Source organism: Leptodactylus fuscus, chromosome 1, assembly GCF_031893055.1.
Source record: "Leptodactylus fuscus isolate aLepFus1 chromosome 1, aLepFus1.hap2, whole genome shotgun sequence".
In the NCBI taxonomy this organism is placed as follows: domain Eukaryota; kingdom Metazoa; phylum Chordata; class Amphibia; order Anura; family Leptodactylidae; genus Leptodactylus; species Leptodactylus fuscus.
Genome location: NC_134265.1, coordinates 127,624,546 through 127,652,377, shown reverse-complemented (window position 1 = coordinate 127,652,377; position 27,832 = coordinate 127,624,546). Strand labels below are relative to the sequence as shown.

General features: G+C 43.9%; 1 protein-coding gene across 3 annotated transcripts in view; it reads left to right on the top strand.

Annotated features, from left to right (window-relative positions):
* Window positions 1-27,832, top strand: part of NDRG2 (NDRG family member 2) — a 50,292-nt gene that overhangs the window by 10,725 nt on the left and 11,735 nt on the right. For 2 of the 3 annotated variants that reach the window (XM_075276662.1, XM_075276660.1), the window contains exons 1-8: window positions 11,776-11,903; window positions 22,942-23,012; window positions 23,098-23,139; window positions 24,892-24,997; window positions 25,791-25,911; window positions 26,416-26,478; window positions 26,561-26,621; window positions 27,482-27,568. In XM_075276662.1, coding sequence (XP_075132763.1) covers window positions 22,950-23,012; window positions 23,098-23,139; window positions 24,892-24,997; window positions 25,791-25,911; window positions 26,416-26,478; window positions 26,561-26,621; window positions 27,482-27,568 — 543 coding nt within the window. In that variant the 5' untranslated portion in view covers window positions 11,776-11,903; window positions 22,942-22,949. Of the gene's footprint in view, window positions 1-11,775; window positions 11,904-22,941; window positions 23,013-23,097; window positions 23,140-24,891; window positions 24,998-25,790; window positions 25,912-26,415; window positions 26,479-26,560; window positions 26,622-27,481; window positions 27,569-27,832 lie in introns of those variants that run through there. The other variant, XM_075276661.1, reaches the window with a different exon arrangement.

The following is a 27,832-nucleotide window of genomic DNA, read 5'->3' as shown; positions in this document are numbered from 1 at the left end:
GAAAGATTGTGAATGACAATCTGTTTTCCCTTAGCCCAAACAGCAGCACAACTGGGGTATTCCTGCCCCTATGAGCTATTAGGACAGGTGGAATTTTTAATTAGCTAACAGCTTTGACCTCTATAAGAGGCCGGAAGACCAACTCCCCCTTGTATTAGTAGCAAGTATAAAGTACAGCGTATATTTCATAGAAATAATCCAAAAATATTACAACATAGTACAATAATACAGCATAGGGAGGGAGCCTTGTGCTGCTGTTTGGGCTAAGGGAAAACAGATTATCATTCATAATCTTTCATTCCCCCTACGCCCAACAGCAGCACAACTGGGGATTTAGCAAATATAGCTTTTACCCTAGGGTGGGTGATCCTGGCAGGCTGATGCCAACACAGAGTGTCCAAACGCTGTAGACTCCGTCGTCCGCCAATCCAGTCTATAATGTTTAGCAAAAGTTAGATGTGAACTCCAGGAAGCCGCGGCACATATCTGCTCTAAAGAAAAGGAACGCCTTTCGGCCCACGATGTTGACACTGCTCGGGTGGCGTGGGCACAGACAAAGTCTGGTACCGGGAGGTCTTGAGCACGTAGGGAGCAGATGATGGCTTCTCTGATCCATCTTGACAGAGTTGGTTTGGATGTCTTGACACCTGTAGTGTGGCCGAACACATTAACTAGCAAATTCTCTGATTTCAGGAAGGGTGCAGTGCGTTCCAGGTAAATCCATAATGCTCTCACCAAGTCCAGCTTGTGCATCTTCTCCTCCCACTCAGAGGTGAGAGAAGGAAAAGAGGCTGGTAAGACAATTACCTGGTTGATATTTTGAGAAGTGGGGACTTTTGGCAAGAATCCTGGGACGAACCTCAGCTGCACACTGTCTGGGAAGAAGGTTATAAATGGTTCGGAGGCCGCTAGGGCCTGTAGTTCGCCAACCCTCTTGGCGGAGGTTATTGCCAACAGGAAAGCTACCTTGTATGACAGGTACTTCAAATCCACTTCAGCTAGGGGCTCGAAGGGAGGTGCACAGAGCCCCTGTAGGACCACAGCTAGGTCCCAGGTCGGGACGGGAGGCTGCACCTAAGGGCGAAGTCTAGTAGCCCCTCTTAGAAATTGTTTGATTAGAGGATCTAGTGATAACCTGGTCTCCAGGAGAGCGGACAGAGCTGAAACTTGAGCCTTCAGGGTAGCAGGTGCCAGCCCTCTCTCCAGGCCATCTTGTAGGAACTCCAAGACTGCATCCCTGTTTGGGTCACACTGGTTACTTATACACCAGTTCTGGAAGATTCGGGCGACCCTCTGGTAGCTCTGATTAGTTGATTCTGCTCTTGAGTGCGCCAAAGTCCTTAGCACTCCCTGAGACAATCCTCTTCTGCCAGCAAAGGGCTGGTTATCCTCCAGGCAGTGAGGTTGAATCTGTCCAGGCCTGGGTAAGGCCGACTGTTCCGGATTACCAGATTTTGCACTGGTGGAAGCCTCCAGTTGTTCCCCCGACTCATAGTAATGAAGCCGGTGAACCATGCCCTTTTTGACCAGAACGGCCTGTTCACTTCTGCCGAAATCTGGTCCTGCCTGTGTTTCGTCAATACCTACGGAATCCTTGGGAGGGGAGGGAAAACGTAAGTCAGTTTGAACCTCCAAGGTATTGACAGGGCATCCAATGCCAAGGGGTCGGCTTCCCAAGATGGGGAGTAACACCCCTCTATTTTGGCACTGTTTGAGGTGGCCATAAGATCCACCTTGGGGAGACCCCACCTCTTGATAAGATGGTGGAAGGTACCCTGGTCTGGGGACAACTCGCCTGAAGTTGCCAGGACTCTGCTGAGTTAATTCCATAGAATATTGAGGCGACCTGGAATAAGAACCGCCGACAGCTGGGAGCGACTTGTGCGGGTGAAGCTTCTGTTGGCGATCTGTGGAAGAGGGAGAGCCCCGACTTTCTTCTAGTGATGCACTGTCGTAAGGCTGACTGTGTAGATTCTGACTACCTTCTTCCGTGGAAGCAGAACCAACGTCCGAGGATTCCCATGAACTGCAATAAGCTCTTGCCAGCTGGATGAGCGCGTTTTCTCCAGGTAATTCCAGGTGCCTTGTACCCGGGTCTCCCCCAGATGAGCTCCCCATCCTGTGAGGGAGGCATCTGTTGTCAACAGGGTCCAGGTGGACCTGGCTGAGGACATCCCATCGTGCAGACGGGCTTACCGGGCAAGAAATTGCCAGGTGCTGATGGTTACCTGGATAGGCTTGGGTAGTCCCGAAGGACCGTGATTCCAGACTCTCTGGATCTCGCTGTCTGGTAGGCGCATATGCCACAGAGCCCCAGGGATGGTTCCTGTAGAGGGAGATGTTACGCCTAGGACTCTCCTTTCCATTCTGAACGTGACCCTCCTGGTGACGAGGAGATGCTATATAGTCCGAGCAATCCTTCTTTTGTGAGGAATGGGTGCAGAGATCCTCTAGGTAAGAGAGTCTATGGTGAATCCCCAAACTGGATTCGTGTTGATGGAATCACGATTGACCTTGGTAGGTCTAACAGTCAGGTCTGCCGGCTTAAACTGGCTACTACGGTGTGAACCTGCGTGGAAGGGACCTCCTTGATGTGGGCTCTGAGAAGCCAGATGTCCAGCTAGGGGACTTTGAAGCCTCTTTGAAGACGCAGGGTGACAACCAGAGCCACTGCCTACTTGAAGGCATGAGGGGCTGAAGCTTTGCCGTATGGGAGGGTAGAGATCTGAGGATATCGTAGTGCTCCATCTAGATGTCCCATTTCTGTTAGAGGGAGCCTGTGCACAGAAAAGGTAGAATCCTGAGGATATTTGTCTCTTAGGTCCGGGGAACTGAACTGAGGTTTGGGCCGTCGTGAGAGTATCCCCGATCTGAAAAACTTCCAGCGGAACCGAACTCTGCGGATGAACTGGTTCTGGACTCAGAGATCGATGAGCATGCGTCCTCTGCCCGCTGTGTTGGGTACCAAGAAGCCCGGAGAGGAGACTTCCTGGTCGGGTACCTTTAGATGAAGTTGTTTGGGATCCTGAAAAGGGCGAGATGTTAATCCGGCTACCGGAGGAGGGATGGAGTATGTTCTGTAGCCGTCCTGGGTAGCTTGAGAGACTCAAGGAAGATGAATATCCTGGTACCGGGCGTCTAGATGGAGAGCGGGCCCGTCTACTTCTAGAGGACTTAGGACATGAGGGGGCTAGTCAGAGGCCTCTCTTCTGCTCACGGAAACCGCCACGTCCCCTACCCCTGAACTGGGGGGCAGAGCGCCTTTGTCCTCTAGAGCCTCTAGCGGAGGAACCTTGGCCACGAAAGGACGTCCTCCTCCTTTCAGGCGATTGAGGGAGATTTCTCATCTTCGTATCCGTCAGATTCTCCATGATTATATCCAATTCCTTGCCGAAGAGCCTTCCCGGCTCGAACGGCAGCGCACAAAGTCCAAACTTAGAGGTGTTGTCCACCCTCCACGGCTTTAGCCACAAAGGACGCCTGGCCACGGTGGTGAGGGCCATAGATTTGGAAGCTAGTCTTGCCTGCATCCTAGAAACTTCAGTTAGGTGGTCCACCATTAAATTGATGTCGGACATGGCCGACAGGAGGTCGTCCCGGTGGACCCCTGTGTCTATGTCCCTAGCAAGGGACACTAACTCGGCCCGCAGGCCTGAGACCACCTCATTGGTCGATATGGCCACAGAGGCCTGAGTGGAGGCCGTGGAATATGCCAGACTTAAGGACCCATCCACTCGGCGGTCCAATGGATCGCGCAAACTCGACCCATCCTCAGCTGGAAGCACAGTGCGGCAGGACAATTTTGCCACCGCGATATCGACCTTAGGCGGTGGACCCCAGTCGCCCTGTTGGGACTCCGTCACGGGGAAGTGAGCTCTGAATCTGGATGATGGCGTAAAAGCTCTCTCTGGGCGCCTCCATTCTCCCTCCATTATGTGGACCAAGTCCGAGCTGGCCCTAAAGGATTTTACCTTCCGGCTAGGACCTTCGCCAGCTTCCCGGTCTCTGGGCCGGACGGCCCTAAGGAGTCTCCCCATCTTGTCCAGGAGAAAGATCTCCTTCTCCGATTCCTGAATGTCCTCCTCTGAGGACTCCACCTCCCCAATATGCAATCTCTCCAGGGAAGGGAGGGAGGGCTCGGTCACCTCTAGCCGGGGTCTTCCTCATGGAATGGGAGACGAAGTCCCTCACCCATGAGACTACTTCTCTGATGGGGGTAGCCTCGGAGGGGGGAGCCCTGCATCCCTGACAGAACCTGTATTCGCAGGCGTCTGGGAGGGGGATCCTGCACTTAGCGCAAGCTAAATGCTTCCTCTTAGAAGTAGTCTTCCTTCGAGGGAGGGTAGATGAGGATGAGGAAGACATTCTGTAAGAGGAAAAAGAGAGAGAGAGAATAAAAACCCAATACAACATGAGAAACCGTACTCTCCTAAGGCCGGGTTCACACGGAGTATTCTGGCTCGTCATTTGGTACGTAGACGCCACGGGAGGATTTGCGGGCCGTATACGCTCCCATTGTTTTCAATCATGCAAAATCACGGCTGCAAAATAGCGCCATGTGTACGGTACCAGCTCCCATTGAAAACAATGGGAGCGTATACGGCCCGCAAATCCTCCCGCGGTGTCTACATACCAAATGACGAGCCAGAATACTCTGTGTGAACCCGGCCTAAAGCTGCAAGCCCCAACCCCTCCACCAAACCTTAATGAAAGGAATCCAAACTTTGTATGCACTTGAATCCACTTCTGAGGCAGTAGCTCTCAGATGTAGTGCCAGTAACCGGAGCGACAAGCAAAGTGGAGTGGTGGAGGAGGGTTTATGTAGGGACTCATGGGGAAAAGGGGGCGGAAACTATGCCCCCCGGAGCCAATTATGGAACACATCGTCAGGGTTATTTTTTTTTCCTCTTCTTTTTTTTTTTTTTGAAAATACTTTTCCCCCTCTGCTCCATAGGAGGGGGGTATAGGTACATATGCTCACCTGAGCTCTTTTCTTCCAATCGGCGCCGCCGCAGACCTCCCAATGGGTCGCGCGGTCTGCACATGCGTGGCTTACCCGGAAGTGGTCCCCGGCTCGGGCGGAACCTGAGAACTGCGAACAGGTTCCCCCGCTTGCCGGGGAAAGGAAGGTTCCCCTGCCGCAGGAGCCTGCGTCCGACCAGGAGGCTGTCGGCTCTGCACGCCGGGGAGGAGGCACTATCCCGATCTACAGCTGCACCTGCAGGGAGAGACAAAAAGAAAGCGGGAACTCCACGCTCACTTAAGGTAACTAGAGGGGAGAGGGGCCCCTATAAGAGACCGGAGCACCTCTCCCCTACCACCTGTCCTGTCCCACAGGACAGAAAAAAACACAAGGGGGAGTCGGTCTTCCGGCCTCTTATAGAGGTCAAAGCTGTTAGGTAATTAAAAATTCCACCTGTCCTAATAGCTCATAGGGGCAGGAATACCCCAGTTGTGCTGCTGTTGGGCATAGGGGGAATGCCTGCTACAATGCAGGCCTCATTTCCTTCTCAAGGACATAGAATTCCCATACTACAGAAAATTCAGATCAATGATTAACCAATGAATGTCACCCATGGAAAAATGAGTGCTCTCTCCATCTTTCATACAAAGAGATTAAACATTGACTAAGTAGGTTAAGGGGGTTTTGGGCGGTGCACATGGACTGTGCCTCATTCATGTGGCCATTCCTTTAAGGATTATAATTCATAACCAAAAGATTTGTTGAATTGTAAAGGACTAATATGTTGCTATGCACACAAGCCCTGTGGTCTCACCAATTGAACAGTATAAACCTCTAGGGTTAGATGCATGAAAGGGAATTTACGGGAGTTTACATTGCCCTAATTCGCACAATCTTTTAAAATGTTAAGATAAAATAATCCTTAAATAGTCCCCACGATAGGATAAATTCAAACATAATGTCGCATTATGTTTGATAAATTTGATATTGATCCTATGGATCAACTTTTTGATTTCTACATTTTCTATACTTTTTTATTGTCTGTCTGATGCATCCGTGTGCTGTCCGTGATTTTCACAGACCCATAGATCTTCATGGAGCTCCATGGTCTGCAAAATGGAAAATATAACTATTCTCTTTCTGTGGAAGCTGGTCAGTGGAAAATAAACATCTACAAAAATGGTTCAGCAGTGGCTCAGAAAGGTCCACAGAGAACCACGTGAATCCCCAGGTGGGCACCAAGAATGGGGAATGGCACAGTACACTCACTGTTCTACATGCAAACAGACAGCATATGGCATGTCAGTCAGCCTATACACCCACATAACCTGGTGTGAAGGATCTCGCCTCGCCAAAGCCACTTTGACCCAGCCTCTGGCCTACCTGGCCTTGCCAAGGTCAAAACTGTGATCACCTTCTTACCTTTACCGTCCGCTCTCACCCTGAGAGAGGGACTGGGTCTTATAGGATGATATGAGACGAGCTTTCTAAAGTTTTATATTTATTAACCCAAGAGGGTCGATACTAGACAACCAACATACATAGAGATATATGCTAGCGGATACAAGCTTATATGGTTACAGAAAGGTATGTTTACAGTGCAGTAAGATAAAAAGAATAAAAGATTAGAAACAGAAATTTAATACCCAGTTGGGTCTCCGAAGTTCACCTGATGAAATCCAGGGCACAGTCTTTTAGAGTCCATAAGTAGTTAGAGTTCATAAGTAATCCTTAGGTGTTAAGGGTTTGACTACCCCATTAGCAGAATAGTCCAGGGTGCATGGTATCTCCATAGGCAAGAGCCTTAGTCCATGGGATTAGCTTCCAAAGCATCACAGCACTTCTTGACACATTCCAGCAGTCCAGAAAGAACAACAAGAGCCTGGGGTCTTGTCATGTGTGACAATATATCTCCACTCAGCCCCCTCCCAAGATGAGGTCAGCAAGGTGGGCAGCTCTCCCCCTCACCTTGTACCAGTATGACTATATACGGTCATAACTCTTTGAAAGTCTCCTATGGAGTCAGCTTGTCTGCTAAAAGGTGATAGCAAGGCTCTCAGTCCACTGATCCCAGACACCCCCTGCTAAGAATAACGAAGTTAGCACAATCATGACAATGCTATGCCCAGGTTGAGATAAAGGGATGAGCCAAGCTACCTCTAGAGAGAAATTAGGCTTGGACAATTGGACACTATCTCTGGCATCTTGCTAATCAGGTCGAGTAAATTAACAGGGCAAAAGGGAAATATATCTGAGAAGACAATGAAAAAAAACCCATAACTCTGGGCCATTCATCACACCTGGGTAAAGGGGGCCTTAACTTAAGGCAAGGGCTAGGTAGCAGGCTAATGCTGGAAAAAATGGGAAAATGGAAGGCAGGTAATACTTGCATTTATCTGTATAATGGACCCCCAGAATGAATTTCACTGGTGGGCTGTAGGCACCCCAGTCCAACACTTGGTCTGCATGCAGTGCATGATATTCACAGATGTCACACATCCGCAAAATGTATACATATGATTAAAATGCTTACATAATGAATTTAACCAAAACACATCTACACATTGCGGTAAAAAACCCAGCCACAGGGGTTAAATTGGTGGTGAAAAGCAGACTTCACACAAAGGACTGCAACGTGTGGCCCTGGCCTAAAGTAGAGAACTCTTCAACCTTTCAGGCCTCAGTTGAGCATTCTGCCCACAGCCAAGATCCTTTACTGCATTCTATATAAGAAATGTACAGGGAGACTTGTTTATTTAAGAAGGGGTTTTCCACAAGTCAGGGACAGCTGTAACAGCTTCAGTTTTGCTTGTTTCCTTCACCCCATTGGAGGTCATAACATAATATACTTGGATAGTAACTGTATCCTATCTTCAAGGTGATTCCTAATTGAAACTTTTTCAGAGGTCACAAATAACTGTCTTGCACAATAAGAAAGCCTATACATAGAAGACTATAAATCTTTGACTACCACTACTACTATGTCAAAACAGCACAATATACAGAAGATCCCTTGTACATGCAAAGCTTTGCATAAGCGGATTTTGTTAGTAAAAGTATAGATAAGACTAGAAGCCACACAAACCATTCGGGCCTAATCAGGAGCGGAATTCCGCGACGAGATGCCGGTGCACTGCATCGGCATTCCATCGCGGCTAGCCGCGCAGTATGTTCACATTTGGTACTCATTTTCCACCATGTGAACATACCCTAAGTGATTTGTGGGGTATGAGTACCCACTTCACTTATTGTTGAAGGTGCAGCAGCATGTGACATAGAGTCAATTTCATCAAAATAAGACCCCTTATTGACTAATGTAGAAAGTTATATAATAGCTATTAACAGGTTAAAAAGGACCTTTCATGTATCCAAATAAAGAAGACGGCATACCCTACTGGGGGTTTCCAGAGTTTTAATGCTAATGACATATCTTTATGACAGGTCATCAATTTTGGATGGGTAGGGATTCTGACTGCCAGCTTAGCCACCAGTTAGCAGTTTGTGCTCACTGGTCTCTTCTTATGACTAGTTGCAGATGACCGTGTGTATTTTACAGTCAGCTAACTAATAATTAGTCTTCAGTTTTTGCCGGCAGAGTGTCTTCAGTGTGTGTTCATTGTTTCTTTAGCAACAGTGAAGTAGGTCCGCAAAAACTGACTGTCTTCAGTGTGTCATCAGAGTGTGATCCTAGTTTGTGGATCCATCATTAAAAAACACAGAAGACATCTAGTGATATCTGTAGCTTGTCTGTGAAAATGGACAGGACACTGATAACACACTGAGTACATCCGTGTGTCATCCTAGGTTTTTAGTATCTCAAAAGCTTCTATGGACAAGTCCATTCTGCAAAAACAGAACAGAATAGGACCTGTTTAGAGATGAGCGAGTAGTGTTCGATCGAATACTACGGTATTCGAAATACTCGTACTCGATCGAACACTACTAGCTGTTCGAAGTTTAAGGTTCGATGCAGAACCAGCGTTGATTGGCAGAATGCTCTACATTCTGCCAATCAACGCTGGTTCTTCTCTTACCTTTCCGAAGTCTTCTCCGCACTGCGTCCCCGCGTCTTCTTCCGGGTGGAATTCACTCTGCCTAGGCAGAGCCGACTGCGCATGCGCGGGCATGCACGCGCATGCGCAGTCGGCTCTGCTCAGACGTCGGGCCTGGGCAGAGCCGACCGTGCATACGCATGCATGTGCGTGCATGCTCAGTCTTCTCTGCCTAGGCCAGATGCCTAGGCAGAGTGAATTCCACCTGGAAGAAGACGCGGGGACCCTGCGCCGGGAGAAGACTTCAAGCAGAATTCAGCCCAACCGTCACTCGTGGACTTGGTAAGTATGATGTTATCGAATGTTGCCTACCCCTGAAACGAACATTTCCCCCCATAGACAGTGTGCGGCTGTTTGAATCGATTTTCGAACCTCGGACATTTTAGTGTTTGCTCATCTCTAGACATGTGATGCAGTGTGGACTCACGGTTCGCCCATTGATAAGTGAAAAACATGGTCATGTGCCCATACAAATGAATGGGTCAGTGTGCAATCCGCAAAAACAAGGATAGCACACAGATCTTGCCCACGGTCGTCTGCAAGGGGCCTTAGGGCCCCTTCACACGGAGTATACGCTGGCTGATTCTGACGTGTAAATGTTCCGAATCAGCGTCGTTTAAAACAGATCCCATTGCTTTCTATGGGAGTCGGGATACGTGCGCTCCCCATAGAAATGAATGGAAAAAAGCAACCCGTGTGAAGGGGCCCTTAGCCTGTGATGTCACAGCTTACTCTGATTCAAGTGCAAGGGACTGAGCTGCTTTTTAGGGGGACCATTTAGTTAATAAAGACTTTTCTGACTCCACCATAAAAGTGCACACTCTGCTTGGTCACAAATGGGAGATTTCAATAGGGAGAACAGACTCACTGACACTGAATTACCTGCCAGGCAAGAAAGTCCAGTTGCCTCCAGACACATTTGGTGTAATCTGAATGGATACCTAAAGTATCTACCTATTTACACATTTTACACCCGGGTGGCACACAGTACAGTATGTCTACAGAGGAGATGGACTTAGAGACCGTTGAATGAGCTCCAAGTTCGTGTACTCTGCCACAGCGACTGAAATAGTGCAGGCTGAATATTTTTTTTGGTTTGTGTGGAAAAATAGTCGTGTGACTTAAAGCGTTCACTACTGGGTGTCCATGTACAGCTTGTTCTAGACATGGCCGGCACACAGGCTAAAAATATGTTGGTGAATTACCCCTGAACTAGATTCACAATCCCAGAACTCGAACACTCAGATACGATGGACATTTACATCATAACCATCGTCATAGATACAAGGATCACTTTCAGGCGCATGTTCAGTCATACAACGTGGGCCCCAAATACAGCAAAAGCTGTATAATGTTCACTGTAGGACGTGGTCTGTATGTAAAAACGACACCATTCACTCACATAGACCTCACTGCTGTGGTAAAATACTGTCTCATGTGAATCTGGCTGTACAGGATGGATATCCCCCGTGGAGGCTGCTATGGCGGCCATATTAGTTGTCCGTAAGGAACCTCTGAGTTAGATAAACAGCCTGCCAGGAGAGGACATGATGTATACTTCTTACATTACTAGTACATTGGAAATGCCCTGTAAGTGATTGAATCTCCATTACACATTAAGGGTTGTTAAGGTGATCGATATGATCCCTCATGATGGCCGGATAGTAGACTTGTCTCTTCTCTCTATTTGGGTTTATGACCTCCCTAGCCAGCAGTAAATGTTCTGATATGAGGTGCTACAGCCTGCAGATCTGTGTGTATGAAATATATATATATATGTGTGTGTGTGTGTGTGTAATACAGTATATATATATATATATATATATATATATATATATATATGTGTAATACAGTATATATACATATATATATGTGTGTGTGTAATACAGTATATATATATATATATATATGTGTGTGTGTAATACAGTATATATATATGTGTGTGTGTAATACAGTATATATACATATATATATATATGTGTGTGTGTGTGTGTGTGTAATACAGTATATATATATGTGTGTGTGTGTAATACAGTATATATACATATATATGTGTGTGTAATACAGTATATATATATATATATATATGTGTGTAATACAGTATATATACATATATATATATGTGTGTGTGTAATACAGTATATATATATATATGTGTGTAATACAGTATATATATATGTGTGTGTGTAATACAGTATATATACATATATATATATATGTGTGTGTGTGTAATACAGTATATATATATATGTGTGTGTGTGTGTGTAATACAGTATATATATATATGTGTGTAATACAGTATATATATATATATGTGTGTGTGTAATACAGTATATATACATATATATATGTGTGTGTGTAATACAGTATATATACATATATATATATATGTGTGTGTGTAATACAGTATATATATATGTGTGTGTGTAATACAGTATATATACATATATATATATGTGTGTGTGTGTATTTACATACAGACTAGCTTGCTGGATCTGACCCACTTGTGCAGCCCCTCATTGCTAATGCTGCAGGCAGGAGGACATTTTGAGCCCCGTCTCCTAAGCAACCCCTGAAGCTGCTTGTTGATGTGAGGGTCTAATCCTTAGGGCGTCACTCGGGGTGGTAACCTGCAGTCTCCTATCTCTATGTATGGGCAGAGCAGTGGTTAGATGTCTCGGAGCTCTGCCATCACCCCCTCTCTGTGTGCAGCCGTCTCCCTGGCACAGCAGTCTCTCTCCAGCCCTCCCCCTTCAGCCCCTCCCCTAGCTGTCTCTGTCCCGGGGAGTGTCTATGTGTCTTTGTCTGGGTGTCTCTCAGATCTCTCAGACAGCTGAAGAGAGAGGACCCCAGAGACCTAGCAGAGAGAGGCCAGAGCTCCGCTCACAGTGAGTATCCTTGGGCTGCAGTGTGTATGTGAGGTGAGTGGCTGCCGTCTCTTCCTCCATGTATGTATGTGCAGGAATGGCGGCTGTGTGTCTGTCACATGAGCATTGTGTCGGTATTCGCTCCTTCATGTGACAGATGGCCCGTGTGTATCATGTGTGCCGCGCGTCTCTTCACATGTAGCAGATGCTTCGTGTGATTACGGCGTTATTACCATGTGCACGCCGTGTCCTTGTGTGTGTGTAATGTCATAGCATTGCACTGTGTCATTACACTGGCGCCTTACGTGTACTATGGAGATTCCCCCCTCATAGTACAGAGCGCCCCGTGCATGTAAATCTGTATTTGGTGCTTTGTGGCACTATAACCCCCAGCAGGCTGAAGGACGTCTGTACATGTTATACACTAGCGCTCCTAACTAAAATAAACACAGCTCTTCTAGAAGCACAAGCCACGCCCACACCATTACCGTCCATCCCCGAGTAACCACGCCCATGTCGCTGTGGTCACACCCATAAACAGCCTGACACGTCCTGTAGCCCCGCCCTCCCGTGCATTGTCTCCACGTGTAACAACAACAACAACAACCTCACCACAGGGCTGTGCCGAGTGTGCATTCACCTGCGTCCTGTGTGGCGGGGGGACTGAGGATGGGCCCACCCGTCCTAGCTTTCTCTGAGAGGATACTTGTCTCTGTTTACTCCTCTATGGCCATGCTGACCTGCATGGCTGAGGAAGTGAGACTACATCTATTTATATATTACTGGAGATTCATTTAAGCCTCGTTCACACCTCTCACTTGCACAGCTGAACATTTGCCACCAGGGCTTGGATCCAACTAGGAAGTTTCTTCCCTGTTGGGTCACATCCCAGTATAGCCAGTAACCATAGCCGTAGAGATCCGCAGCAGAAGACGAATTAGACAAGGAGTATATTCTAGAGAAATATATGAGGGGTGGGTAAACTCGGCTTACACCCACCGGACTCCTAAAGGGTCACCGGTACTAAAGCTGAATGCAGGGGTCTTCATGCCAGAATACACTCAGTCCTGATTCTTCTACATCCGTTGGGTTCAGTAGTAGTGTGGACCCCCCTATGTTATCTATGTGTCATACTAAAGAGATGAAATATAATTTAGATAACATATACACCTACATGGTGACTTCCACAAACTCCTATATACCGTGTGAGAGTGCCCAGGTGGCATTGTGAAGCTGGCACTAAGCAGAGATATCATTTCTAGCATATGCATGCTATCCGTGGGCTCTGGGGGTGGATTATTGATTTTTCTCTGTCATGAAAAGACTTGGACGACCCGAGTGTTATTTTTCTTCTGAAAGCGGATACGGGGCAGCTGTCCCCAAAGGAATTGTAAACTCTAGAAAAACAAAAAACAAGCTGAGTATTATATACGGTGCATAACATGAAAGATGGAGGTGGATGGGCGTCTTAGCTCCTACCAGTCAGGTTGTAGATCAGCAGCTTGTTGTTGACTGTCCTGTGGGTGTACTCGTGCCTGTTATCTGTATAATTATAATGCAGAATATAGCCCAAGGGGAAGTGAAATGTGATTATCCTAAAGAGCTGCACAAAGTAGGTGACATGATCTATTCTAAAAAACAAAACAAAAAACGTTCTAAAATTAACCTCTTCAACAGTAGGACTAGAAAAAGTGGCCAAAACAGGTTTTCTATAAGAAAATGCAATGTATTTTGGATAAGGTGCTTTCCTGGATAGAGTTCTGTCTTCAGTGTACGGATGACACCCAAATATGTTGTTGTAGCAAAGATGTAACCTAGCAGAAATGCTGATGTCCGAGCAGTCATAGGTGTAATTCTGTAAGCCGTGTAGACTATTTGACTCTTTTGGTGACCCGGGAAAGTAAACAACCAAAATGTTATGTTCTACCTGCAGATCACGTAAGTTGTGAAATCTGCTTTATGCTGGTACCAGTATGAGAAACGAGTATGTGATGGTTGCATTGTTTCAATAGTTTGTGTACTTGTCCTCTTTATGGCGGATATTTAATAACCAGTTTCTCCGTGCTTCTTGACTGAATGAGTGGGGAGTGGTGGACAAGTGTTTTTGCTTTAGGTTCACTTCTATTCTGGCTTGGACTAGAACTGGATGGAAGAGTCACGTAACACAATCGGTCTTGTTACACTTGTTAAACTTCTTTTAGAAAGCAAATAGCTGCTACATAGAGATGGTCATCTCTAGATGTCAAAGCTTTTCAAGGTAGCATTTCTAGACAATTACACCTTGTTTATAGGCCTAATACCTCTGTGTATGTCGGAAAGGTACCATAGTGGCGTCCTAGTGCTGTTACACAGGACTGCATGACTCCTAGGCCTTGTCTGAGTTGGGACAGAAGTCTTCTTTCCTTTGAACATTTGCACACAGTTCACATGTACGTATGTTGTGTTAGTAACACAGCCATTTGTTTTATATATGTGTATACATGGCCGTTTCTCACAGCATTTCTAGGGACAAAAAAAGTTTCTTTCTCTTCTATGGTGGTATTACAGATGCACGAATGAGAAAATGCACTTTTTATAAATAGTGCATTTTTTTGTTTTTGTGTAGTTCTCAGTTTTAGGGGTATTTGGGTCAGTGAAGATTTCACACTGGCAGTTGATGATAAATCTGTAGCCTCCTTTTAGTTGGATTAATTTGAGGCAGAATTTTTGACGCCATTTTGATGCACTATGGTGCATTTAAGCCACACCTCTCTTTTGAGACTCCATACCAAGATATCTAGCAAGTCCAATTTTTAGCCCAAATTCAGATGAGCCAAAGGTATGCCACATTCTCACCAGTGTCTAGTTGAAATTTGGGCCACTGACTTTTAATGGGAGAGTAAGGGCCATGAAAATAGAGCCATGTTTCTGATCCATCAAAAAAATAGAACATTCTCTACTTTTTCATGGAACACGGATAGTACTCTCCTGTGAACGTCAGTAGTGTGAATAGAGCCTTACACTCAAATTGGTGCTTATTAAGCCACATGCACCTCTCTAGCAAGTCAGAACATTTTTAAAATCTCTTCCTTAGAAAGGGACATGGCTGTATATACAGATGTAGCAGCGTTAACCCAATCTTCTGTAACTGGTTACACTACTTCCGCATGATATCTTATCACAGAAGGACACAAAATAACAATGAAAACTAGTTGGAAAATGTTTTGGCAATGACTTTTCTTTGGTTTATGTTGTCTTCCGTGATAAGATATAACACTGCAGAAGTTTGGGTTAACTCTGCTACATCTGTAGATCATGTTAGGGGTGTGTTCATGTCTGTCATTCCATGTTTGTTAATGTCATTTCTATAACAGGATTTTTTAATATCAGATGAACTCAGAAATGAATGTGCCGTTTGTGGCCATACCCTAGTACTTGCACCATGTGTACTAGACATATGGTTTTATAGTATTTCTTGTTATACCACTACCAGCAGGTTGCCGTGCACTTGGCACCAATCCATTACATATAAAATAAATAAATGACATTTTGAGTTTATATTTGATACTATTGGTATTTGTGAGCATACGTTTATCTCATAAACCAAGGGTTAACAACCTGTAACACTCTAGCTGCTGTGAATCTGCAACTCCCATCATTCTCCATTCACTTGTATAAGGTTAGAAAAGCAAGTATACATGTTGGGGGTTGTAGTTTCACAACATCTGGAGTGCCCAAGATTGCTGACTCCCATAGACAGATAGTATATTGTGTGTGTGTGAAATTATCAGTGAAACTAAAGCATATATTCACAATACCGTCAGTGTTATATAGTGTAATTGGAATATTTTAATATATGTAAATGTCTCGGCTGTGCACAAATATGGATTCCTAGTATTGCTAATGTAATAGATTTGCTTTAGTAATGTAGCGAATAGGGACATATGACAGGAACAGATTGCCATCAGTTAACGTTCAAGCTCCATAGTAAAATGTAAGATGCAGAATCCCGGGCAATGTTCCTATCTGCCTTGCTTGGCGTATCTTATCTGAACCTACCTACATCCAGTCTGTAAATCTTGCGCTGTATTATGTTGTGGTGTATCATGACAGATGTGCACATTTGCCTAATGCTCTATATTAGTATGTGCATACATTCTACCAGCCTCTGGCATTGTGTCTGTCATGGGTTTGATCTTGTGACCTTCAAGATTTGAAGGGCAGAAGCTGCGTAACTCCTGGGAGCCTTGCCATAGCTCCAGCCCATGCTGCCTGGGACATACCATTATTTAACGGGGAGTTGATAGGATAGGCCTTTTGTGACTCGAGCATTGCATGTTGAAAGGGAGAAACTACTGTATATCATTGCCGTGTTTATACCAAATGACATGGAGAGAAGGGCGGGTAGAAGTGAAAAATGAATAAGGCCTTCACATAAAAAAAAGCTGGAATACAGTGCAGACTTGTTTAAGGTGTGTCGTACTCATATTACATCTGATCAAAAGATATTCACGGCTTTTATCAACTTGTTTATCTGGTATCACGGTTTGTGTGTTAGCCGTTTTGTTTTGTAATGTGAAGACGACCACGCTTCAGACACTCTATGGCCCCCATCACATTCTCTTGATGTTTTGCATAGCAGCACATTACACATGTAACTTAAGAAAAACACATGCGGAGGCCCCATGTTGCCTATTTTGCTGAGGTTTTTCGAGCCAAAAATAGAAGTATAAATACTTCCGATATAGTTCTCATTAGTTTTCTAGCTATTCCGGTTTGACTCCAAAATTCGCACCAAAATCTGCACCAAAAAACTGCACTTCCACAACCTGGGCACTCAGCCTTAGGGCCCGTTCACACTGGCACAGAGGGGACGGAATCCACATCATAATCCGCCCCCCTCACATGGTGGTCTATGGAGACCGCTAGCGGAAAAAAGAAGTGACATGGCCTTTCTTGAGGCGGAAACCGCGTTACGTTTTTTTTTACGGTACATTCACTGACTGGTAGGGAAAAACTGCGTGGCGTTTTTTGAAGTGATTTTTACCAAAAACCGCTCCAAAAAACGCAACAAGGTAAAAAAAAAAAAAAAACCGCTTCCTAATTAGGAAGCTTTGTTTTTTCCGGACCGAATTTCGCCACGCTGTATGTGAACTTAACCTAAGATTGTTTCCAATTACCTTATTTTGTTTGTAACATGGGTCATATTTTTTTATCTTTTACCATTTGAGGGTATGTGGTTCTATTTAATGTGATGCCCCATTTTTTTTTTTTTACTTAAAAATGTTACATACAAATTATATGCAGTCAAAAGCTAGTTGCAATGGAAACTTCAGAAGTGAACTGGAATTCAACTGCTACTTTTTTTTTTCTCTGTTTCTTGCGCAAACCACACTGGGACTAGTAACATACAGCAGTGAAAATAGAGATCAAAGACATACTGGCAGGGAATCTAGATTGTGAGCAATATATGGGACAGTGTTGACAATATCTGTAAAACGCTGCAGAATATGATGGTGCTTTATAAGGAAGCAAAATAAATAACTGATCCATAAAACCAAAAATAACAAGCAGATCATCACATCAGAATCTTCCAAACTTACCGAGACAGGAACATATCAGTGTATGGGGGGGGGGGGGGGGGGGTTTGTAAACAGGGGAGGGAAAACCTCAGAGATCAGGCTAAGAAAAGGGAAAGCGAGGAGGGAACAAAATCACTCTGACTCAAGGTCAAAGTCTTATGAAGTCTTGGTCCACCTGCCTACCCTGAGACATGGTCCAGGCGGAGATAAAGAAGTTGTGAATGTGTTCCGGAGAGAGTCCACAAGGTACTCCATCCTCTGAATGCTTCCACTTTATATACCCAGTTTGTGTGCATCTAAGTGGGGAGGGGGATACAGGTTCTTGCAGCACTTACAAAATGCTTCAGAGCAGACTTACGGTAGACTGTGAGAGAAGTCAGACATGCAGCTAGAAAAAGGCCGGGGAGTATAGTATGGAGATGTGAGTATGCGATGTACACCCTCACAGTAGGACCTAAGTAAGGGGCATGACCAGATGTGAAAGAGCAGAGAGAGGAGGTGTTTGGAAACCTTTTTCACAACTTAGAGGGGACATGGTGCCAACTTGTTAATAGCCCGCCCCCTATGCGTAAATTCCAAGATTCTACTACATTGGGAGGGGAGACAGATATTTTCAGGGTTTCCTTCCACTTGCGTAGAAAAGGTGGAGTCTACTCATGGGTTGCTGATATTAAGAGGACATAAAATTCCAAAAGGGCATGCTGGTAGGAGCTTGACCCAGAGAGGTGAGGGAGGATGGGAGATGTGTTAACTGTATAACCCTCCAAAGACTCAGTTCTCAGAATTTGGAACATGGGTAATGGGATAGGTGATGTCTGCTCAGTTTCTTATGCACAAGGCCCAGTGCACAGTTTGTTCTACATTATGTGACCTGTGGATAACGGCATGAACCAATAATAGATGCAACAGTTCAGGCTCCATAATAACCAAAAGGGGAATTTATTAATCCTTGCATGACAAATGTCTGGCTTCAGAAAGTCACAAAATAGGGTCATATGGTCTTATCTGAGTATAATATTAGCAACATTTTACATACTTGAGTCACTCGGGGCGTTCACACTTGCGCCTGGTGTCCACATTGAGTTGGGTTTCCATCCTCAGCCCCGAGAAACTGGACAGGGGACAGCTGCCTGGCGGTCGACTTTAAAAACCATTCATTCCCTCTCCACGGGGAAACCTGTTTTTGCATGTCTGACTTTGTTCGAAAAAAAAAACGGTTTCTCTGTGGAGAGGCCGCAGGCAGACACCAGCGGTCACCTTTATAAACCCTTTCAAATGAATGGGCTTTAAAGCTGACCGCCAGGTAGCCGTCCTAGTTCAGTTTCTCGGGGCTGAGGAAGGAAACCCAGCAGAATGGCACTGGGTTGACACCGGGCGCAGGTGTGAACGCCCCCTCACTACACTTTTGCATAGTTGGTGGGATAGTAGGTGTTGAGCTCATGTTACACCAGACTTATCAAATGCGACCTTTCAAAGTCACAAAAAATTGCAGCATCTCACTCCAGTAGGAGAATGGTATAGAAAGTAATCCATTTCAAGTCTAGGGCCCCACCTATACCTATAGGGAAACTGCCGGTGTTTCCGTAGGTATTATTAACATGCTACGATTTCCAAAACTGCAACAGTTTGGACATCGCAGTGTGTCCACTGCATGTATTTTTCCACAATGTTGGATGGGATCTGCCAGAATCCCATCCACCTTTCAGGCACTGCAAAAGGCAGCCTTTTTTTTCCCACCTCAGCCAAAAACGAGGTGTTTAGTGCACGTAGGGCCTAATAGCCAGTTTATTGGTGGTCTGTTAGAGGTATTGCCCTGTGCAAATGAAGTAGTGCCAGGTAGGGTTGCAAAATACATTACTAAACATGCCTGCATTTCTGCTGACTGAGGTATATTCAGCAGGAAAACAGACTTGCATCCTAATATGCAAATGAGCATCAAGCACCCACTTGCTCCCAACCTTGGCAAGGGCTCAGGTCCTTCTCACTATACCCCACCCTGCGTTTGCCCCTTGGTCTGGTTTGACATGAGACACTCCTCCAGGGCTGACTTAGGAGAGCTGAAACATGAATAAAGGTATACAGCTAATGTTCCATTCCTCTCCTTGTTCTAAAGAGATGTCTGACTTTTTGTCCATGCAGAAAAAAAAAAACTGGTTTCCCGACGGAGAGGCTGCATACGGACAACAGTGGTTACTAGAGAAGAGCGAGTAGTACTCGATCGATTAGGTATTCGATCGAATACTACGGTATTCGAAATACTCGTACTCGATCGAGTACCACTCGCTGTTCGAATGGAAAAGTTCGATGCAGAACCAGCATTGATTGGCTGAATGCTATACAGTCGGCCAATCAATGCTGGTTCTTCTCCTACCTTTAGAAGTCTTCTCCGTGCAGCTTCCCCGCGGTGTCTTCTGGCTCTGAATTCACTCTGCCAGGCATCGGGCCTGGGCAGAGCTGACTGCGCATGTTCGCTTGTAGTGCAGACATGCGCAGTCGGCTTTGCCCAGGCCCGATGCCTGGCAGAGTGAATTCAGAGCCGGAAGATGCCGCGGGGACGCTGCACGGAGAAGACTTCTCGGAGGATCCAGCCCGACCCTCACTCGTGGACTTAAGGTAAGTGTAATTTGATTGAACGTTGTCTACCCCTGAAACGAGCATTTTCCCCCATAGACTATAATAGGGTTCGATATTCAATTCGAGTAGTCGAATATTGAGGGGCTACTCAAAACGAATATCGAATCACGAACATTTTACTGTTCACTCATCTCTAGTGGTTACCTTTAAAAACCCATTCAAATGAATGGGTTTTAAAGCTGACCACCGGCAAGCCGTCCCCTGTCCAGTTTCCCTGGAGTTTAGGGCAGAAACCCCTGGGAAGACAGTGGCAGTAGTGTGAACGCTCCCTTACTGGTTTTGTGGCTCTGACAGACTCCCTTTAATATAAATATAGAAATGTACACTCCATGAGATTTTTTTTTTTTTTTCTTCTTTCTTTTTCCGATGGGATAATGGTGGATATCTGCAGCTATACATAACTGTTGCATATGGTCGGTGTCACGTGGTCTCCTTGATACATTCACTTGTAATATAATGCAGACATGTTGATCACTACTGGGGGTTCATGTATAAAAGTCAGCTTGTTGCCTGTAAAAACCAGTTTTGATGCACGAGGTCATGTGTAGCATATATGTATTATTTACATGACACCGATGACTTTCTACAATTTGGCATTGTGACTTTCCATGAAACAATTGGTTAATGAGATGCGAAATTGCATTGACAGGAAAGTGATCTCATTTATTGGGCTGGGAAGTATACATAATTGATGCTACCAAGATGTCATTAGGAGTCTTCCTGTGGCCTGCAGGAAAAACACCGACTTGTAAGATGGAGGTTGTTTATCCCTTGCAGCTTTTTCACATTCTGGCTGCAGCTTTGCACTTGCTCCTCAGGAACGAATTGCAGTTTTCTTTTTGTTATGGCTATTTATAGTATGTTATTAAGTAGCACCAAAAAGAATGTAATATAGCACATAGAAATCTCCCCCACTGAACTTGTGATTGTAATGGGGAACTGTAACACAAGGGTCACTAGTGTTTGAGTCTCTGTACGAGACTTGGTCCCTTATTCTGCTTAAAATCTGTGGAGCTAGAGAAGTCCTGCAAGGAAGACTTATCACTCCTCTGTTTTCTATGGGGTCTGAGGGTAACCACTTTTTTTAAGCAAATATAGCGTTTGTCTTTCGGGTCCCTAAAGCGGACCTGAAGGTCGGAAACCTGAACGCACTTTTGATAAATTATGTTATTTAGAAAGTAGGTGGGGGAGGGTGTTTAGATTAGTGTAGGGATTAGCTTTTATAAGCTTCTTTAAATGTGTATGGACACCTTAGGACCATCTTTTCACAAGTCCTTGCATGGAATGATGCTCCAGGAGAAATATACAAAACTGTAATGACTGTTCCAGTGTCCAGTAAAGTGATAGTGACAGAGCAGAACCAAAGACACCAGGGCGCAGATGTGAAAATGGCGTATGACTGCTAGGCACAAAATCCTCCTATCTGTCAGAATTTCACCCTCTCATGCAGTTCTTCTATGGGGACTCTGTACTTGGTCAGATGGGAGGGCTCTTTGGCAGTCATAGGATGCTTTTTTTTCCTGCACACAGTGGATGTTTTTAATAGATTTGAATAAAATGAATTTTTAACTATTACTTGTCTGGACGCTGGAACATTCACTAAATCTTGCTTTACTCCAACAAGCCTGAGTTTTCTTAAGTCCCAGCTTCTGGGCAGCTCGATGGCTCTTTGTGGGTTAGAGAATCTTCTCGAGTTCCTATGCTTAGTTCAGGACTGTTCCTACTTTATATTCTGTGCCACCTCTCTCCCAGCTCTGTTTGTACATGGAGTGTTTAATGCCAGACTGGCAGGCAGCAGATAATTGTGTCGGGGAAGTGTTTTGTAGTCCTTGGTACAACGGGTCTGTGGGTGGGCAAAGCCAAAAAGGAGGTTGCCAGGTGAGCAAAGCTGCGATTTCTGTTTTCAATACAGGGATTGATATTTTTGTGCTCTTTTCTGTTTCATTGACGTCTTGTTTGCTACAGGCTTAGTCCTATACAGTAACAAATCAACGTAGTGACGCCACATGTGTCCTCTTGCTCAATCTTATTCATTTCCCAAGTATTATTCCTTTGCATACAGGAGGCATTGACCTTGAATGTATCCTGCATCTTAAGATCCACGCATAGACACCATAATAAATGAGACAATAGCATGTATGTGTAAGAGCTATACTATCCACAAATAAACACATTACCGCCAGGGGACTTTATATAGCTCTCAACAGTTAAGTGGATTCCTCTGCTTGAAGAATATTGTCAGATCTCTCTATAAAGTGTCATGCAGGGATTTTCTTCACTATACTGTATAAAACACTATGGACTAGTTATAACCACACAAACACCTTGATGGATTGTTTTTCAATACCAGGCTGTCGTAGAGTAGAAACTTAAAGGAGTATTGGTATTTTGGGCATATTCACAGGACATGGCACATATCTGAGATGGGACTACCCCCATGAGGTACCTATGCACAATAGATGAAAGATGCCTAAACCTGCAGTATTACAGTATATGTAATGTTGTTTGCTGTGTGATTGGGCTTAACCATAGGATATAAAGACTTTGGGGACTTTCTCATACTATAAATTCTGTAAGATTTCAACAGAAAGCCATGTCTCCTAAACTTCTCTAGTTGGAAAGAAGGGGCTGAGAAGAGAAGACATGTTCCCTGGTATCCATACGCCAAAATTCTTATAAAGTTGGGTTCTAGGTCAACAGGGGCACCTGAAGTTAGGTACTTGGCAAGTACAAATAATGATCACAGGTTTGCCTCACTTAGTGTTTGTCTTTCTGTAACATTGCCCACTAGGGATCTCACTATGTGGCACCTTTACCTAACATATCAAATGAATAATATATTAACTATTTCTCTGTGTTTTTAGATCTGGAGATGTCAGAACTACAAGAAGTTCAGATCACGGAGGACAATGCCGCCTTGCAGAGCCCGTTAGAGGTAAGATTGTGGTTTCTCCTTGTGCCTTGTGGTCCCTGTAATATACTATATACTTACCGCCGGTCACTCTCTCTTCTCCATGCAGGCAGCTCAGCTAGCGGCAAAACTGCTTCAAGTACAAGAGCAGGTATACCCGACTTTTACTACCAAGTAAAGAATAACAATACTTTGACGGTAGAATTCTTGTCCTTTGTAAAGGGTAGTGTTTCTTCAACGCATATTGTATAAATATATGTTGGACTCTATTGACTTAGGATAATATTATGCAGAAAGGATAGCACTAGATGCCATGATTTTGTTTCCATGAAATATTATGGAGCCGATAGTGGCGTCTCTTGCACAGATGTGGACACATACTAAAGCGATTATTACATCAGACAACTGCTAGGTTTTCATTTGGATATTTTTTTTTTTTGTTTTGTTTTTTTCCTTTCATGACTGATACTTAGTGATAAGGGTGCAAAAGGGTAGTGATATACCACAAAGGTGCAAGATTTTACATTTGCTGGCTTTATGAGTTTAATAGTTTAATACGAGATGTTGTAGATTTATTTGAATGTCACCGTTGCCCACTTTTATCTGGTTTGCATAGTAGTGTCCCATTGTGCCCTATAAATGGTTTATTCAACTAATCTGCAGTTTTGTTGAGGTTTATGTACTTTTAATGGGTTCTTGCTGTTGTACTGAATAATGTATTCTGAATTAATTTATTTAGCGAGATCCTTTTAGCGACGCTTACGAGACTTGCCTACCTTTGAATTGGCTTGTGGAATTGGAGTTGACATGTTTGTTTGGGAGGTATTGCTAATAGCAATATTAATACTACTTATCTATCAGTTCAGTTATTCTACTTCTCTGTGATATAAAATGAACATAAACGCTTTCTTGTTATATGAATCCAATGAAATCCTGTTCTTACTAGTATCCATTTAGACATTTATCTATAAGGGGGCATTCACGCAGAGTAACGCGAGACGTGTATCACAGCCGTACACACTGGCGTTACGGCAGACTGCCGAACACTTCCCATTCTCTTCAATGGGAGCGCTCGTAAACGCCGCTGTTACGAGCGCTCCCATTGAAGTGAATGGGAAGTGTTCGGCAGTCTGCCATAATGCCAGCGTGTACGGCTGTGATACACGCCCGGCGTTACTCTGTGTGAATGCCCCCTAAGAATCAGGGAAGGTAAAAGATGGTGGTGTAGTGTATAAAATAAAGCTTAACTTTTATTAATATCTATAAAAAAGGCAATATTGGCAAAACTAGTCTAAAAAGTAGGACAAGAAGCCCACAGAGGGTGGCGAATCCCCCTATTTACCACCTCAGGTAGAAATGAAGAAAAAAAAACAAACCATTATACGTGGTCCATATATGTGCCAATCTGCAATTAAATGTGGAGTTAGCTCTTGTGGCCCAGTTGGTTGTAAAATGAAATGCAGTTTTGTGAATATGGGATCCTCCATCCTTTATGGGCTTCTCTCCCTATTTTCTAGGCTAATTTTGCCAATCTTGGTTATTTTATGGATTTTTATTTTTATTTTTTTTAAGCTTTATTTTATTCACTACACTGCCATCTTTTCCCTTCTCTCTTCCCTGATTCTTCAAGTTGTTGTTTTTTTGGTAGTGCACACAAGAGTGGATTAGGAGATTTACATAAAATTGGAGCGTTTATTTGGAGACATAGTATACATACTTACATATATGCTTGAAAATTCTATCTTATTTGTCAACTCCTTTCTTGAACAGTTTCAAAATCATATGCACCATTTCTTGTGTTCAAGTTATATACATAACCTTCATATTGTGACTTTGTGTGCCCTATTGATCTAGTATTGATATTTTTATCTCAGTCTGACTCTTTATGTATCTCATGGTATAGAAACATTCTATCGAAACTCCCTATGGGATGGTGACAGTCACAATTCAGGGCTCCCCCAAACCCAAGAGGCCAGCGATTGTTACATTCCATGATGTGGGGATGGACCGTGAGTATGAGGGCTGTTTGTGTTCATCTGTTCCTTGTTGTGTTTTGTACGTCTTGGCTGTTTGTTGTGGTACTTCTCTGTTTGTCTGTCTCGGACTTGTGGGGTCTTTTCTGTCTTCATGTTTTGTTATCTGTGTAATTTAAGGCCAAATATGTTTATTTTGTAGGACTTTAAAAAGCTCTTGCTCTCATATAGTTTTTGTTCTTGTTGCAACTGTCTAAATTTCTGTTTCCAGTGTAGTGTTGTGTTTTTTTTTTTTTTTTTTTTTTTTTTTTGCCAGTTGTACTATTTTCTAGTGACTTACTAGATTGAGACAGTTGTAATGTGAGAACTAGGATAAGAAGAAAATTAATCCTAGTGTTTGTTGCCATGGTGGACATTTCTGTAGGCTGAATCCCTTCTATATGTGCAGACTTCTAGTCCCTGACCCCTATAAGGGCTAGTTCACACTGAGTTTTATGCAGGCGGATTTTAATTCAGAATCTGCCTGCAAAAAAGGCTCCCATTCATTTTTTTTTTTTTTTTTTTTTTTCCCCCGCTAGTAGGAGAAAGTGACATGCCCTTTCTTCCCGCGGATTCTGAGACGTCAAGAATTACTCACGATTAGGCCCGAATGAATGGGCCTAATTAGGAGCGGGAAGCCAGTGCACTGCGTTGGCATCCTGTCCCGGCTAGCCACGCAGAGAGTTCACATGGCGGAAAAGGTTTCGGTCGTGTGAACATACCCTAATTGTTTTATTCATATTAGGTTCTCACGTTTTCTTTTTTTTTAATTCATTTTCCTCCCTCTCAGATAAACTCTGCTTCAGATTGCTCTTTGAAAATGAGGACATGTATGAGATTGTGAAGAATTTTGTTGTTTGCCACATTGATGCCCCAGGACAGGAGGAGGGGGCAGCTGTCTACCCTGCTGGGTGAGGTTTCTTTCTTTTTCTTTTTTTTCTCTTTAAGCATGGAATTTGGATTGCATCTAAAGATCACTTTACACAGTAGATAGGTGTTGGTCAGTCACTTGGCTCATGTATTAGCCCTAACACATGCAATTTTGTCTTATGTATACTGGTGCTGGGGAAGATAAGGGACTTCTAGCTACTTTTGACACCACTTCTATCCAGAAAAAAAACCCTATTGGGTGGGTAAAGTCTATCCTGTCAGATCCATATTTACCTTGACAACACGCTATGCTTATAGTTCTTATAGTTTAGTTTTTAGGTTATTGGGCGAAGCTCCACAAATGTCAGGATTTGGTTACAAGAATGCATTGTTTGGGTGCAGCTTATAGAAGAGCCCTCTTATTTCCTTGAATCACATCCACTGAAAAAATATGACTTGTCTTACATTAAGATGTATAACATACATAGCACAGTTCTACTTGTATGTGCTTCCTTTTTATTTTCTTATTCTGAATCCCTATTTAGGTACCAATACCCATCACTTGATCAACTGGCTGAAACCATCCCATGTGTGCTGCAGTACCTGAAGTGAGTAGTTGTATAGAAATAAATCTGGATAATGGACACTTTTATGGATTGCATAGAACTGTTCTGTTTTTTCCCACTGCAGTTTCCCCAGTATTATTGGGATTGGTGTTGGTGCTGGTGCTTACGTTTTGGCCCGATACACGGTAATTTTTGCCTTTATAGTCAGAATTCTATAGCTAAGCTAAACAAACTGGATGGAGTCTCTTTAAGATTGTTTCTTGTGTTTTCTTCCCACTGCACATTACATTAATAAAAACGCCAAAACTGTAGGTGTCTCCTACATGAACTAGAAGGTAGTTTAAAAACTGAAAGTTGTATCCAGACTGGCTGTTTTTGGCAACTTCTACACTATTTCATAAATGGACAACAATATGATTTTACTATAGATTTCAACAAATGTTTGAGTGACACCTATGCTTAGAGAGGTACTCTACTTATGCATGATAGGCCTGGAATTGTATGTATTTGTTTTCAATGAGGAGAATATTCTGTTGGGAGATAACTTTGGTAGTGCCTAAATCTCCAATGGGAACAAAAGATCTTGTGTGACAAAATTCAACATGCCCCATCCTTCTCTTCCTCAGCATCATAAGTTGAGTTTGGACACCCCACAGAAAACTGGTGTGAGTTATAATAATGTCGGGCCCTGGTGTACTCGTTTCGCTGTCCACCCACTTTAGTAGAAAGAACATTAGGCAAAAGATGCACCACATAAACACATGTACGCCACAAAAATGCCATATATGCGTTGATAAATTCCTCCCAATGTAGCTTGTCCAATCCCAAACAACATTAATTTTGTAAAATACCTGCCAATGATTTTCAATAGCGCTCTATGTGCTGATAACTATCATGTTTGTGTTGCTAACTGAATAGTAGTCAATGTACTCCAATAAAAATCCATCTAAGGCTGTTTAAGGTGACCTTTAAAGGAGCATGATAGTATGATGCAGTTAGTCTATGTATTTCAATGTAATACTCTTGCTTTGCTCCATCCTCACAGCTGTCTCATCCTAACACAGTGGAAGGTCTAGTTTTGGTTAATATTGATCCAAATGCCAAAGGCTGGATGGACTGGGCAGCACATAAGGTAAGATCAAAGCTCTCTGACATAATGGTGCAACTTGTACAGTACTCTGGAAAAAATTGTGCCCAAAAATGGGCATATATACCATGCACCTCACTAGACCATATTAAATGGGTTGTGCAGGACTTCAACAACATGGCTGCTTTCTTCTCAGATAGTGACATCACTTCTGTTGGTCACATGCTGCATCTCTGTTCCATGGTTAAGTGGAGTTGTAAAATGTGCTGCATGGCCTGACCTACAGTATGATGTAAAATACTGGTCTAT